The 17,202-nt window shown below is 37.2% G+C and overlaps 1 protein-coding gene across 1 annotated transcript; it reads left to right on the forward strand.

Annotated features, from left to right (window-relative positions):
• Positions 1-4,910: 4,910 nt before the first annotated feature.
• On the forward strand, positions 4,911-13,663 carry LOC143041407 (uncharacterized). The gene is made up of 2 exons (XM_076213248.1): positions 4,911-5,194; positions 11,717-13,663. The coding sequence occupies exon 2, from the start codon at positions 11,903-11,905 to the stop codon at positions 13,451-13,453; it is 1,551 nt and encodes a 516-aa protein (XP_076069363.1). The 5' UTR covers positions 4,911-5,194; positions 11,717-11,902; the 3' UTR covers positions 13,454-13,663.
• Positions 13,664-17,202: the final 3,539 nt, after the last annotated feature.

Consider the following 17,202-nt stretch of genomic DNA (forward strand, 5'->3'; position numbering starts at 1 on the left):
GTCCGTAGGGGCGTCACGAAAGACCTTAGGGGATTGTTGACAACATAATACCTAAGTCGTTAATACACCATACGGGGCATAATAAGAAGGATAATATGGAAATGTACTATTGGCATTTTCACCAAGCTGTATCTATTAATATACTATCTACCATACTTTTGATAGATGTTGGTTTGAGGGTATTTAAGAAATAATAAATTTCAGGTGGATACTTCGGAAGTGCGCGCGCATGCGCGTGTGTACGTTTGTTTTCTTTTCACGCACAACTGTAAACATGCACATATGGTGCAAATGTGCAAGTATCTGTGAACGTGAACTGTTGAACTATTTTAAAACGAGAATAAGGTTACAAGGGTCAATTTTCTAATTAAACAAATGTCGTTTATTCAATTGGTATGACACATATCATAAAATGCACGACGGCTTTGCACGATTCTTGTATTAGTTTAAGTGACGGAGCAAGTGCCTGCGGTCGAGCGAAAACTGTCGTCTTATTCATATATTTTGGATAATGCCAGACAATTTTATCCAGTTGACTAAAACAATTTTATTATATAAAGGATTAAAGCCTGCCTCGATTTATATGCGAGTGTTGTCGCCTAATATGTTCATCCAAGCTTTAGCCAAACAATTGTATTGAAAGGGGTGGTTCCGTTATATTAGCGTGACGTCGAGTCGAGTCGGCGTTGACACTCCCTGACAGACTAGAACTGCTAAGTGCAGCGCTTTTTAACCGGGGTTCCAAATAGCCAAGGGATTCAGCAAGAAGAACTGTTTCCCAAGGGATATTTATAAATGGGGGTATTTCTAAGAAAGTAATTTTGTGCTTATCTTTATACTCGTATTCTTTATTTAAAAAAAATGACTATATTTTTCCTTATCATAGAATGTATATGTACGTAATCAGTATATCTTAAAACAAAGTCTGAACCGAATAAAGCTTACTACCAACACTTAGTAGCCTATATACTTGTTTTCTTGATCGATCAGGGAGACAGCCTTTTCCGTTTCTCCATCGAATAATAAAACTAAGCCGAATTACTCAGGCCAAGGAAATTGTTGATTTGTAATATTATAATTGTTGTCTGATACAATGTAATATTGTAACATTGTAATATTGTAACATTGTAATATTGTAATTGTTGTCTGATACATTGACAAAAATAAATTTAATTTTATACGTTTAAGTTAGAATTTATCGATAGCCCGACTCTCCATGCAAGCCTCGACTGAATCTTTCGCTGAGCGGGCGGTTTCATTCAGTTAACGGAGACCCTTTTATAACGAAATGTTAGAGATAACAATAATCAGAGATAACCGTAAATAAACACACACACACACACACACACACACACACACACACACACACACACACACACACACACACACACACACACACACACACACTGTAAACAATCCAAAACCACGTGTATAATAAGATGAAGAATCCATTTATCCACATACTAAGGTCTCCCGCCTATCGCTCGGGTCAGAAGCAGTGCAGCAAGACACAGCACACCCACAGGAGGGCCGTTTGACTTACACGGGGACCCTCCCTTCTTGTCCCTTCATGCGGAAAATAGAGAAGACGGGGGGAGATCCCTTCGGACTGTATCGAAATATCATCCATACACAAGCATACTCCACTCACCCCTATCCCCTGTCTTCTCCCTCCCTTGCTCAACAGACATTCCCCTCTTGCTCAACGTCCCTTTCACCCCATCCATCCATCTCATCCTCGGTCGTCCCCTCAAGTTCACTCCATCCACCTCTGCCTTCCACACCTCATTTTGTTAATCCTTCTTCACTCATTCTTTCCATGTGCCCAAACATCTCAATACTCTTCCATGAGCCCTATCTATTATCTCCCTTTTCACCCTTGCTATCCTCCTCACCTCCCCATTTCTAACTCTATCCAACCTTGGAACCCCTACCATACTTCTTAGGGACCTCATTCAAAATATATCTAAATTTCTCCTTTCTGCCTCTCTTAAATTCCAAGTCTCCGCCCCTCATGCAATGCTGCAGATAGAATAAATGAAGCTAACTGTTAATTATAAAATTCAATATAATAATGCAACTTATTGGAAATGGGCAAAAGTACAAAGAAGTCGTCAATATTTTATGCAATAAGAAGTAAGAATTACTAAAACAAAAGATAAGAATAATTTTCATCACAGCACATGGTCAGTAACATTAAAAAAATGGTCAGTAATACTAAAAAATAACAAGAGTCTAATCCGACCCAGATAAGACTACGCACCAGTGGTATGGTTTGTACGCAAAATGTGAGGCATAAACAAGATCGAGAGAACACTGTATCGTGGGGGGGGGGGAGGCTACGACAAGAAGGAACAACGGTCAGTGAGTTTTTGTCCCTTATTTGGATGGGTCATAACTGAACTCTCCTCACGTGTGGCCCAAAGCCGTACATATACGCCGCGTGGGTAACCCCCCATGGTGCATAACTATTCTTAATTGCATTGGGTTGGGTCAAAGTCGGGTCACGCTGTCACATTGATCAGGCAGGGGTGTGCGTCAGGTCGCAGCGTGTCCTTTATGATGCCTGTCACGTGGTCAATCGTACCGCATGGTTTGCACAATACAAACAGCATAAGAAGAATTGATCCTTCATTCCAGTAGATAAATCATGTGAGGAAACATAAGACGCTGTGGATCTGCCATCATTGGAAGAAAGAAGAGAAAGAGGTGACATGGTCGTGGCATTCAGGATAATGAAGGGAACAATGGCGGACTGGGTCTAAGATTTCTACCGGGAAATCTTGTAAAAGGGCCCAATCAAAAGGAGCCATTTATTCCTAAAACGTAAACAAAGGAATAAAAAACAAGTCAAGGTTTTAGGTAAATAAATTATTACATCTATTCAGTATTGTTGTATCTATTTATGTGCGTGCATAGTACAAATGCAGGAAAACATCAACAATCTCACGATCTACGCAATATTATTTTCAGTTTTCATTACTCGTACTTTGGGTGTTTCACATTGTACAAGTAAAATGTATCAAGTAAAGTCCCCCGGTAGCAATCAAAGACTACGATTTGCTGTAGGTATCTAATTTATTAAAGGAAACTTACTCCTTAAGTAATCGAAATAATTTTCCATACATTACTTGAAATACTAATAGAAACAATAGATATGACTACTTGTAAATACAAGTTATTAAAGTATGCTTTAGAAATGAGCAATAGGAGGGAGTAAATAATTTATTGAGAAATTACTGGAACTTTGGGAGTACGAAAGAAAACGCTAGTGCATATTTCCAGGGTAGCCTATAAAGAAACTAAACGCCGTTTTAATCTTACCAATTACTCTGAGGCCTGTCATGTACTTGATATGCATAGCTATTCGATCCATTATAGATAGGATCGAATAAGAAGGCTGCGATGCTCATTTGTTTGTTTATCTTTGTACTTATACCCCGCACAATGGCGCACAAGCGGAAATAAAACCCACCAAGGAAAAACAGACTCTGAAATCTCTTGCATCCGAGGAATGGGATGATATTTATGACGCAGAGGATCATCTAATATTTTCTCCTGCCCACAGGTAAGGATATGCACGTCCTATTTGACAGGACCCACTGGGGAATCTTCCCGGTAGACCAGTCCGATACCAGAAGGGAGTGGTCAAAGTTGACAGAGAAGACATTTTGCTTTGGGTTTGAAAAGCGTCAAGATTTCATGGGAACAAACTGAACAAAACTACGAGTACGTGTTTCAAGGACATCAAGAAACAGTTTTCCATATAGATGGATCAGTATAAAGAATAACATGAATGGAAACATTGTCAAATATGAAACTATGAATTCATTTAAGGCCAATTTTTAATGAAGGAGAAGAGAGAGAATACGGGATTCCAGCACCATAGTTCCTTCCCTGTATATTACAGTTAGGTTAACAGACACACACACACACACACACATAAGCATGAATACACAACCATGAGTATAGAATGTAAACTAGAACATTTAAATACACTTGATATCAACATAGTAATCTCCACAAATAAAAAATGTCCATCATTTCTCCTTTCCACCTTAAATCTCTACCTTTTCATCTGCATGACTCCACCTCTTTAGCGCAATATTGTCTCCAACGATACATCGGTTATCATCAACAAAATAATCGATGCTCACGAGAAAAGTTGATATAACAACTTATATTATGGACCAGGGTGTACAACCTTAAAGTCACCCCTTAATTTTAAGTTCGTTCTCTCAGTACCCACATTCTCTAAAATCGTGTTTTTATTTATCTATTTATTTTTGTGTGTATGAATTGTCGTATGAATTATATAATGAATTCAATGTTGAAGTCTATTTTCTTTTTGTAAATTTGAATTACTACTTTACCTCTTCTACATCTCATGGTATTTGGAAGATAAGATTACAAATATAGCTTAGCAAGGATATTGCGTTTTAGTAAGCGATGACAATCCCCAGGAAAGCTAATTGCGAAAGTTGGTCTCGCGGATGAAATTAGGTGGGGGAAATGTAAACACACGATAAATTTTCCGAATTTACCCTATTATGGGAACTGTAGGACCCCCAAAATTATTATTAAGTTATCTATAAACAGCTAAATGCATATGGATATGGAAATGGGTTACATAAATTGATGTAAACTACTTACAGTTCGAACCTAAAAGAGGTTTCGAATGAGGCAAACTGAGCGAGCGAGCGAGACAATAAACTTAAAAGATAACATAAACAATAAAGACAAGTGAGGCAAAGAAGACCACAATGAATTTAATTTTTACGTCACAGTAAATAAGACAAAATACGCAGTATTATGCATTTGATTTACCTTCAATAAATACAAGATGGAAAAAAAAATAAAAGAACAAGGGAGAACTTCAAATGCACATAATAAAATAGTAATATTAATTATCACTGACACTGTCATTCCATATTTCAAAACCGGACTGTACCACCTTGAGCTTTCATAAACATCACAACATATTATTTACCTGCGTTCGATATAAATAAGGTTAGGAAAACATTTAAGTGCGATTGCAAAATACAAGGGGGTTAACATGAAGCCACCAAAATAGTTAATAAACCCTACACGAACCTCGGTTGACAATGTTTTAAAGTTGTCAGATGTCAATTGCGGTATTGGCGTGATCAAAATAAAGGATCGACCTTCGTTCATGACTTCTTCACATTAATTCGTGAGTATATATTTTGTTTTTGTTCTTTTGTAATCAAATATGATAAAGTTATCATTGCTTTTGAATTTATTTCTTATTCTATTCCTAGCTCTCCATATCTATAGTACAGTAAATTCAATCTGTCAAAATGTTTTTAAGTCATAATGATCATAATCATTATGATCATTATGACTTAAAAACATACGAAGTACTTCAGCACTACGACTACAAGGTAACATTATGATAATGTTACCTTGTAGTCGTAGTGCTGAAGTACTTCGTACCAATATAAACTATTAGGAATTAGGTATATTTATTTCACTATTGACTAATTTTACAAGCAGTTCAGGCCAATAATCAAATACAATTATTTAATCAACAAATGTAAAGAATATAGATTGAGTCACAGGTAGGAAGGGTCTCACTAATTGCCGAACAAGCAATTAGTGAGACCAGGTAGGAATATGATATGTTAGGGATAAACTCAAAAAAGCCCAAGAAGGGGCCATTTCCATGATAAAGGTCCCTTAATGGAATGGTGACGATATTTCGACAGTTTCAGTTAAGTAAAGGGAGTATTTCACCATATTAGAGTCACCTTTGCCCATGGTGGTATCAGGTCCAGTAACATTAGGTTTAGTAGGTTTACTGACCAATTTCAATTTGAATTTCTTCTCTTCTAACTGTTGTTTCATTTTCTTCATTAAATTAGTCTTTTAGTCCTTTCTGCCTACCACTAAGTTTGTGGTAGGCAGTTACCTTATGCCCTGTACCATGTAAATGACCGGTCTATTATAATGGCATGATTTCTCTTTTATATCTTCTATCCATTCTATTTCTTCTTTTGGTATTACTAAAGAAGTGCACACCCATGCACTATATTAATACAAAATAAAATATTGGTAAAGTACATCAATGTAATATTATCTGTTTTTCTTAGTGGAAGTTGATAACAAAAAAAATCTTAAAAACAATACCCTTCTGAATGGAGCATGATACTAGCTTTGAGATGCCATGTTTGTGTCATCTGTCCAGTCCTGTCGGTGTCAGTTTGATGATGGCTACCTGTGCACATGTAAGCAATATATTATTATGATACATTAAGTAACAATTTTGTAAATTAAGCTACATTAAAACCTGCCATCAACATCCTTGACAACAATGACACTGATGGCCTGTAGGATTACTAAATGCATACCAATAGAAAGTAGGGTTAGGTTAGACCAATCTATTCATAAGTTTTTCGACTTCCACATCTATCTAAACAGACATGGTGTCTCGAATCCTGTGTAGAGCTCCAAGTTGTTGCTATTGTAGCACTTTTAGCTACTTTTTTTTTTTATTGATTTCCATCAATAAAGATGTATGTTATGCTAATGTATTATAATTTATATAATTAGTATTTGATTTTCTATTGTGATATTGTTTAGGTGTGTGTTTTTTTAGATTTACCATGTTTTGTTCATGATCATATGTTTTTATCCCATTTATTATTTATTTCACCTCAGTTTTTTTTACCCTTTGAAATGGTGCCTCATTTTCATACATGTATCTCTGCGATTTTGTTCCATTTGTATTTTTGGTCCTCATTATTTATGTCTCCTCATATGTTCTTTAACAATCCATTGTCTCTGTCCATTACACTATTTATGTACTTCCTACTATTCTCATCCTGACCGTTAATATGTCTATCTTAATGTCCACATTTATTCTATTTCTCCTGTGAAATTTATTATATTGCTGGCATATAGTAATACTGGTAACATTATGTTTTTCCACTGTCTTCCATAGTATTGTTGCAGATTCTCATTATTACTCCGTATATCATATTACGTAGTGATTGGATTTTCTCTATCATTTTCTTTTTATGTCCTGAATATTTTTTTCTCTATCTTCTATTATCGCTCCTAAGTAATTTATGGTGTTTTTAACTTTGATGCTAGCTATATTGTTTAGTTTTTCATCATGTTATAGATTATTATGCTGCCTTTTTTCTTTATTTGTTTATAACCCATGTTTTCCACTAATATTTCTCTCTACTTCTTGTACTGTTGTGCTCATTATTAGTCCATCATCTGCCTTGGAGAATGACCAAAATAATACATGGACTCAGGAACTTACCTTATGAGGACAGGTTTAGGCACCTTAATTTATATTCTCTGGAAAGAAACTGTGAGGTGATCTAATGGAGGTATTAAAGTGGATCAAGGGCTTTAACAAGGGGGATGCAGACAAGGTCATCACATTAAGACAACAGCACAGGACTTGTAGTAATGGATTTAAATTGGAAAAATTTACATTTAAGAAGGAAATAGGCAAGAATGGTTTACAAAGAAAGTGGTCAATGAATGGAATAGATTTAGTAACCATGTGGTGAGCACTGAAACTATCAGTTGTATTAAGAAACGGTTAGACAATTTTATGGATGGGGATGATAGGTGTTAATGGACATGGAACTGCCTACTGTAGGCCTTATGGTCTGTTGTTCATATAAAATAGTGCCTTTATCTTAAATTTATCACTTCTAAACCCTCCCCTCTTTCCTCTAATTCTTTCATTATCACGCATGTTGTTAATTTAGGTATTGTTGTTGACCCTATGAAACCTTGTTCTTCAATAAGCAAATACATTAGTTTTGAACAGTTTGGCTTTCAGTGTTGGGACACAATGAAAGTCATGAACATCTGTGAACATTTTGTAAGTACACAATGGGTTGTTATTTCTCGTTATGCTTAGAACTGATGATATTTCAATAGATAATGTCTAAATGTTCTTGCATGTGAAATTTGTGCTATATGAATGCCACTATTGTTTTATTTTCAACCATAGCAAGTGAACCAGCTCATAGATATGGACATAATATTGGAAAAAATCTATATGGTTTTAGATGTTCAATTTCTAGTTCTGTTCCAGTTGCACACAATTGTAATTTTTTACTCTTTCTTCTGCATTTGAAAGACATATTGTTTTCTATGGAATTTCATTTCGGTACAGTATAGGAGATGAATAATAACAACACAATTTAATTTGAAAATAGGTTAGGCTAGTTGAAATAGCCATGTTTGCATGTTTCTGGAATTTTACCCAATTTTATGTAATGAAATTTGGCTTTACAATGATTAATCATGTTATATGTTAAAGATTATTATGTTAATTAAATGTTATGATTTAACATGTCTGTTCTTAGCTATACAGGGTGACTCCACAGAAAAACAGGCCCTGCACACACTTTTTGTGATATATCCTTCATTCATTCACTAATTACCCTTATTTTACAGGACATGACAGAAGCAATGCCTGTGAACACAACTAGATCTCGCTGGGAGCTCCAGCAAAGAATATACTGCCTCAGACATTACTACAAACAGGCTCATTCAAGAAAGTGTAGGACGCTCCAGGAAGCTTACAGCTGAACTTGTTGAGAGCATGAGAGAGTCAATTTAGAAGAGTCCGAAACACTCTGTGCACAAGCAAAGTCAGACCCTTGGTATATCCCATGACACTTACAGGAGAGTAATGAAAAAGAACTTTGGTGGTAGTATGATCAGTCTCATACATACATACATATACCAAAGGCTTTTTTCCCCCTTATAAGGGAGGTAGCCATGATCTGTCTCAAGACTGATTTTGAGCAGGCACCTCACAGCCTAGACCTTAGTCCTCCAGATTTCTTTATCTGGGGCTACCTTAAAGACAGAGTGCATGCAGGGAGATTCAGGACCATCACGGAACTCAAGGAAGCCATCAGGGAGGAGATCAGAGCCATTTCTTGGTCGGGTTGTAAGGACATCATAGACAACTTTGTGCTGTGTCCCAAGAAATGCATGGAGCTAAATGGAGTTCATCTCAAACACATACTCTAGAATAGAGAAAAAATTTCCAAAGAATCGTGCAGAAAATTAAGAAACGAGGCTTGTTGAAATTTGGGATTTTTTTTTTTTTTGTCACACCATATTACTTATTGTTTAAGTGAATATGGGTTTTTACTTTTTTTAAGAGGACCGCAATGGAAATAATTGTTATGTGCTTTTTGTGCCATCCTCACAACTTTTATACTGTACAGTGTATTTTTATATCTATAAGATTGCAAAATAAAAAATAAATGGACTCCAATTTTGTCTAGTTTATTTTCAAATTCTCTGTTTTGGCTTCACTATTCTAACACATAAAAGAGTTCATTCTTTTATGTAACCTTATTCTGTTTTTTAGAAACTGTCATAGCTCTATGGTTGGTTGATCCTGTCTCAATACATAAATATCCTTACAGACACTTCTTGATCATGTACACTACCCAAGCTCTAGAACATCTTAATCATATCTCCGTATGCTCATCTGTATAATAGAGTTGGCAGATTTAGTTTATTTAATATTTCTTCATAAATTTCTTAATGTGCGCACCATTCTACCTTCATATCTCTGATCATTTTCAACTGTCTCCACATCCTTAATTGAATATGGGCCCCATATCTGATTTACATATTCTGAAATAGGCCTCACAAAAGCCATGTAAAGAGACTAGTATTTCCTCACCTAGAGTAACAAATGACCTTGTCCATCAGCAATATGTTCAGAGGATTTTAATTTATCTTATATAATTTTTTTTTGTTTTGTTATTATTTGTCTGTCTGATTTTCATTTATTTTGTTTTTGTTTTGTTATCATTTGTCTGTCTGATTTTCATTTATTATTAGTTATATGTCAATTTATCATTATTTACTATTTACCTGTTTGTTTATTATTCAACTATACCTATGCATTTATTTATGTATCTTATTTGTTATTTACATTATTATAGTTTTTATTTATTGTTTTATTATTAATATGATTTTTTTTTCGCATCCGACCTAGATATGGATCAAAAGGTCTCCTGTCGGCATGCTCCGCCTTTGTAATCCTTTGTTGTGAATAACCACCCACCCATATCCCTCTGGTTGGTGATCCCCATCAACTCATCATTCAAACTATCCTTCATCTCCAGTATTTTCCTGCATACCTAATCTCATATATTTACATTTGTCTTTTGTTTTCGAATGAGAAATTTGTGCCAGATGCTATTGTCATTATATTTTCAAGTGTAGCATGTGGACAAATACTATAAACATTTCATAAGCACCTTATAAGTACACAATGGGTCATTATTTAGCATTAAGATAAAAGGGAGGGAGTGTGTGGAGTATGTGGGGATGGAATGGGTGGGAGTGGATTTTATGCCTTTGTTTTTTTGGTTACCTCCCTTGTAAGGGGGAAAAGCCTTGGTATATCTGTGTATGTTTAGAATTTATTATATTTCATTAGATAATGTCTTTTAATGTTCATGCATGTGGAATTTGTGCTAGATGAAAGAGATGGCTTGTACATAAGCTGGTCTGTCTTTTGCGGTTAAAAATAGAATGACAGTGGCATTAATCAGGCACAAGTTTCACATGCAAGAACATTAAAAGCCATTATCTATTGAAATATCAATTTTATGCGAGTGGGCATTATAGGCAACCGTGGTGTAATCAGTAAGCACGCCTGCCCAGACAATGGGAGGTTCCAAGTTCAATTCCTGGGCAGTGCCAGCTTTTCAGTGCTGCTCCCCATCCAACAAATTCTAAATATAATAATGCTAAATAGTGACCCATCATATGATTATGAAGTGCTTAATAAATGTTCATGAATGTTCATGACTTTTAGCATGTCCTGCATTCTTAGCAGGGTATATATGATGACAGTTGCCAGTCACACAGCTGTAATTCTTACCTATATCTTCAGCTAGCTCTTATCATTCCAAGTATTTTGAACCCCACACATAAGTACCTCAAATTAATAGTAACATCGGTAGCTATTTTAAAAAAATTGAGATTTGCAAATATCTATATATTTACCAAGAGGTAGGGTAGGTTAGGTTTCACATTTGCAATTCTTTTTATATAATTGGCTAACTCATATCATTCAGTGTATTTTGGACACATGCAAGTACTGCATATTAATTATAACATCAGTAGTATTAATAAAAATTGAGACTGGCAAATATCTTGATACATTATTAAGGTGTTCCCCAGTCTCGTGGTTGCAATTCTTACCCATATCGTTGGTTAGCTCTTATCCTTCTGAGCATTTTCAACCCCATATATAAAAACTGCAAATTGATAATAGGTCATGTTTAGATTCAGGTCTAGTGAACCCAAACATGAAATGTGAGGAGTTATATTAAAGTATGACTGATGTAGTCAGCTGGGCCATTGCCCCCTTCCAAACCTCTTGACCAGATGAAAAAGCTAAAGCTGCATTTGAGTTATTCTGGTCATAGTGGCATGTGTACGTAGCTTTTGGATGATTTTCAGTGCATTTCTAATGAAAGAAAAGGATTATATCATAGCTCCATATTTGTTAGTGTTTCTTCCTATTTTATATTTAGTTTTTCATGTACAAAGGGTCTGTTTAGGTTCAAAGGGACTTGAGTATGAAATGGTTTGTGTATGAAACATCCACAATCCTATTATAACACAATCTCAATGGTGTCAGTATTATGATTATTATTATTATTTTTTTTTCTTCCAGGGTGAGGATAACTCAACATTTCTTTGGAAGAGCTGTCTGTAGATTCTGTGTCTTTGTCATACAATGAAGAGAATCTGGTGTGGGTGAGGATAACTCAACATTTCTTTGGAAGAGCTGTCTGTAGATTCTGTATCTTTGTCATACAATGAAGAGAATCTGGTGTGACATCTGTAGCACAGCTGTCTCATGAGTTATCTTAGATATCTCACAATGACCCACACTGGAGAGAAGCCTTTCCAGCAGGACCGATGCGATGCAGCTTTCTCAAATAAGGGTGACCTCAAACATCACATGATGACCCTTACAGGAGAGAAACCATTCCAGTGTGGACTGTGTAACGCAGCCTACTCGCAAAAGAGTGGTCTCCAATATCATGTGACGACCCACACCGGAGATAAGCCTTTCCAGTGTGGCATGTGTGATAAAACTTTCTCCCAAAAGGGTGATCTTAAACGTCACATGATGACACACACCGGAGAAAAACCTTTCCCTTGTGACCTGTGCGATTCTGCTTTCTCACGTAAGAATGACCTCAAACGGCATATGGTGACCCACACAGGAGAGAAGCCTTTCCCATGTGACCTGTGTGATGAAGCTTTCTCACATGAAAGGCAACTCAAATATCACATGATGACCCATACAGGAAAGCCTTTCCAGTGTAACCTGTGCGACTCAGCTTACTGTCAAAAGAGTGATCTCATACGGCATATTATGACCCACACTCACGAGAAGCCTTTCCAGTGTGACCGGTGCGATTCTGCTTTCTCACGAAAAGGTGATCTCAGATGTCACATGACGACCCACACAGGAGAGAAGCCATACCGGTGTGACCAGTGTGATGCAGCATTCTCACAAAAGAGTCGCCTCAAATATCATGTGATGACCCACACAGGAGAGCGGCCTTTCCCGTGTGACCTGTGTGATGCAGCTTTCTCACAAAAAAGTCAACTGAAATATCACATGATGACCCACACGGGGAAGAAGCCTTTCCAGTGTGACCTGTGCCAATCTACTTTCACACAAAGGACTCACCTCAAATATCATCTGATGATCCATACTCGTGAGAAGCCTTTCCAGTGTAACCAGTGCGATTCTGCTTTCTCACGAAAAAGTGAGTTAAAATGTCACATGATGACCCACACAGGAGATATGCCATTCCAGTGTGACCTGTGCGATGCGGCATTCTCACGAAAGGTTGGCCTCAAATATCATATGATGACCCACACGGGAGAGAAGCCTTTCCAGTGTGACCTGTGTGATGCAGCTTTCTCACGAAAGGGAAGTCTCCAACGTCATGTGAGGACCCACACAGGAGAGAAGCCTTTCCAATGTGACCTGTGCAGTGCAGCTTTTTCACAAAAGAGTCATGTCAGATATCATATAATGAACCACACTGGAGAGAAGCCATTCCACTGTGACCGGTGCGATTCTACTTTCACACAAAAGAGTCGCCTCAAATATCATATGAAGACCCACACAGGAGAGAAGCCTTTCCCATGTGACATGTGCGATGCAGCTTTCTTAGAAAAGAGTCTGCTCAAACGTCACATGATGACCCACACAGGAGAGAAGCCATTTCAGTGTGACCTGTGCAATGCAGCATTCTCAGAAAAGAGTTACCTCAAATATCATGTGATGACCCACACAGGAGAGAAGCCTTTCCCATGTAACCTATGTGATGCAGCTTTCTTACAAAAGGGTGATCTCACACATCACATGATGACCCACACTGGATAGAAGCCAGTCCAGTGTGACATGTGCAATTTAGTTTTCTCATGAAAGAGTGTTCTCAAATATGTGATGACCCACACATGAGAGAAGCCTTTCCAGTGTGACTTGTGCAGTGCAGGTTTCTCTAGTCACCTCAGATATCATATGATGACCCATACTGGTGAGAATGCATTCCAGTGTGAGCTGTGTGATGCAGCTTTCTCATGAGTGGTTTTGATGTTCGCGACCTCATCATGGTAAATGGTGGTTATCGTCCCAGTTGTAGGAAGGAGTAACTCAAACTTCAATACTGTTTGGGACTTGTATTTGATTCACCCGTCCGCCATGACATACAGAATACATGATATGTGAATGCTTTGTAAAGCGTATGCAAATAAAGCTATATATATGAATAGATTCCGCTATACGATGGCAATCCATGGATGTGGTAAAATATTTACAATATACTGTATTGATTATAATGGATGTATACAATGATTTGATGAAGATTAACAATATTATGTACAGTTGATGCTATGTACACTTAGGGGACACTGCAGTCACATGCTTTATGCACACTGAAGAGAAGCCTTTCCAGAAAATTCATCTCGAACATCATGTATACCCACTCTGGAGAGAAGCCTTTCCAGTGTGATACAGTTTCCTCATGAAAGGATTATCTCAAATATCATGCAGTGACCATCACAGGAGAAAATCCTCTCCTGCAGCATAACCTGTGACATGTAGCTTTCTCATAAAAGGGTGTTCTGAAATAGCACATGATGACCCACATGGAGAGAAGCCTTTCTACTGTGACCTGTGTAAAGCATCTTTCTCGTGAAGGAGTAATATCAAATGGCATATCGTCACCCTCATAAAGAAAGTGCCTACGTCGTTTGTCCAGCTTTTCAAGAAATTGAAGAAAAAAAAAGTTTTTCTATTTTATAAATGTACGTAATGTTCCTCCTAACGTAGTTTTAACCCACTCAGACACTAAATAAAACATTGGGAATTGCACCACAAGGAGCAATAAAAAATTGATTTTGGGAAAAAAAAAAAAAAAATCCAGAAATTGACAAAAAATGACTTAGGCAATTTCTTTAAGAGGGTGACGACATGATGATCAACACGGAAGACAAGTCTTTCTAGTGTGACTTGTGCAATGGAGCTTTCCCACGAGATGCATTCAAAAGCCACATAACTCGCACAAGAAACTTTTCTTGTGTGACATTGCATTGCACATTTCTTACTAAAGACTGGAGCTGTGTGGGGAGATAATTGTTTGGTTCAAACTTGGATATATGGCATTTGAGGCAGAAATGGATGATGTAAACCTTGGGGGAAAAAAAAAATAATTATACAGCGAGTGGTTTGAGGTAAAGGTGGGATTTCACCAGGTGTCATGTCACCATGGCTGTTCAATTTAGACATGGATGGGGTGGTGTGAGAGGTAAATGCAAGGGTACTGGGCCAGGGATTGGAAATGGTTAAAGAAAGTGGAGAAAAATGGGAGATAAGGCAGTGGTTGTTTGCTGATGACACTGCACTTGTAGCAGGATCAGAGGAGGGATTACGGAAGTTAGTAATGGAGGTTGCAAAGGTTTGCAAAAGAAGGAAGTGGAAGATAAAGGTGATGAATGTGAGTCTAGGTATTTTAGAAAATTAGAGAATAAGACGGGACTCAATGAGTATTGCCCCTTTCCTGTATACTACAATAAATTAAATACCCAGTTCAACCTCACCCACTTGACTCCCATTCACCTCTCCCTCCCTCTTATCTTGGCTCCTGGAGCCAAGTACTGTATGAAATTGTTATGACTCATTAAATGATGCTGTGGTCATACAAGAGGAGTTTTAGTGGATGTTTTATAGGACTAGATGATCTCAAATCTGTTCATTTCAATTGTATTTGCAGGATATGGTCTGTTTAAAGCTTGAAACTGTGTTGTAGAGCCACTGGAATACCACTTGATCTTTCAAAACAAATTAATAAATGAAATAAATGGATAAGTGAATGACTGTAGCATCATTCATTAGTACTGTGAAACTTCACAATAAAACAAAATTGAAATGCTGTTTTATTACAATGCCTAAATGTAGGCCATGCTCTTCCTTATCACTTGTTGTTTTAGTCTGTATCCACAACATAAAACACACTAATGTAATGTTATCAACCTGTTCATGTATTACTATTGCTAGGACAGTTACAAGGTACAGATCTAGTTATCAAACTATCTGGTGTTAGGCCCATCCTTGACTCTGTCCTATAAAATGAATATTTAATCACTAGAATCAGTACAGAAGAGAATGAGCAACATTGTACATGGACTCAGAAATTTACCTTGCAAAGGCTAAGGCACCTTAACTTACAATCTCTGGAAAGACAGAGTGTGGGGTGATCTAATAGAGGTGTTTAAGTGGATCAAGGACTTGGAAAAGGGTGATGCAGACAAGGTAATTAAATTATGACAACAGGGCAGGACTTGCACTAATGGATTCAAATTGGACAAATTTAGATTTAAGAATGGAATAGGCAAGAACAGGTTTACCAAGAGTGGTTAACAAATAGACTTGGAAACCATGTAGCAAATGCTGAAACTATTTGTCGTTTTAAGAGGTTAGATAACACATTGGATGGAAATGATAGGCGGTAATGAACATAGAACTGCCTAGTATAGGCCTTATGGTCTCTTGTAGTCTACTTCATTCCTATATTCGAACTGTTTATCAAGTGAGAACATAAGCACTGAAGAAAGGAATCCTTTCTGTAAACTATTGTGACTTATCACTACAAATGAGTATGGGTTGGGTTTCAAATATCTACATGTGTTAAAAAGCTTGAACAAATTAGTCTCAACTCCTCCACTTGAAAAATCACTTGCTACAAAGGAAACTTGTCAGTGTGTTCAATAGAAATAAAAGCAAGTCAGATAAAATGCATTGTGGGACACTAAACACAAAAGGTTTTTGCAATAAAGATGAAACAAATAGTGGCACGGTAACTTTAATATTTCTATTTTATTATCTTCTTTACTTGGGAAAATTGTGAATTTTCCTGACTTTATTACTGCCCACAACGAAATGATGACTTTATTTTCTTAGCCTAAACTGTGACTTAATATTACCATACACCCACAACATAGCCTTAGCTTGAACAATACAAGAATTTATATCTGTGTGATAATTCAATGATATGGAGAGAGCCCAAGTTAAAACTTACATATGTGTACGCACACATAGACCAAATGTATACGTGGGGAGTTCTGGGATTCAACCAGTAAAGGGGTTCATATCAGGGTTGTCCCAGTGGGGGTTCTTAATGAGCACTTCCTCGTGGTGGAAGGTTCTTAGTGAGGACTCCTCAATGGTGGAAGTTCATACAACCCCCAACCCTTTTTTTTTTTTTTTATTCTGCATGAGGGCAGCAGATAAGGTGGTTGCCAATTAAGTGAAGCAGCCTTGCTGTGGATGTGCTGTGTCTTACTGGATTGCTTCTGACCCAGGGCAGTGGGTGAGATACAGGGATGACCCGCCATCCATGAGGAACTAAGATGAGAGAGGAATGGGTGGAGGATAGGAGTGGGTATATGCCTTTTAACTTTGGCTACTTCCTTGGTAAGGGAAGCCCTTGGTATATTGGTAGGTTCTGTCCATAGTAAAGGAAGTTGTATACACCAAGTCTCTTAATCTAACATTCGCCACTTGTATGGATGTTTGGGCCCAGGAGGACTTAAACCCACTTCAGGAACTGGCCCAGGACATAAACCAACTTCAGG

The sequence above is a fragment of the Oratosquilla oratoria genome, chromosome 31, assembly GCF_046742065.1.
Source record: "Oratosquilla oratoria isolate Oo_2021 chromosome 31, ASM4674206v1, whole genome shotgun sequence".
NCBI lineage: Eukaryota > Metazoa > Arthropoda > Malacostraca > Stomatopoda > Squillidae > Oratosquilla > Oratosquilla oratoria.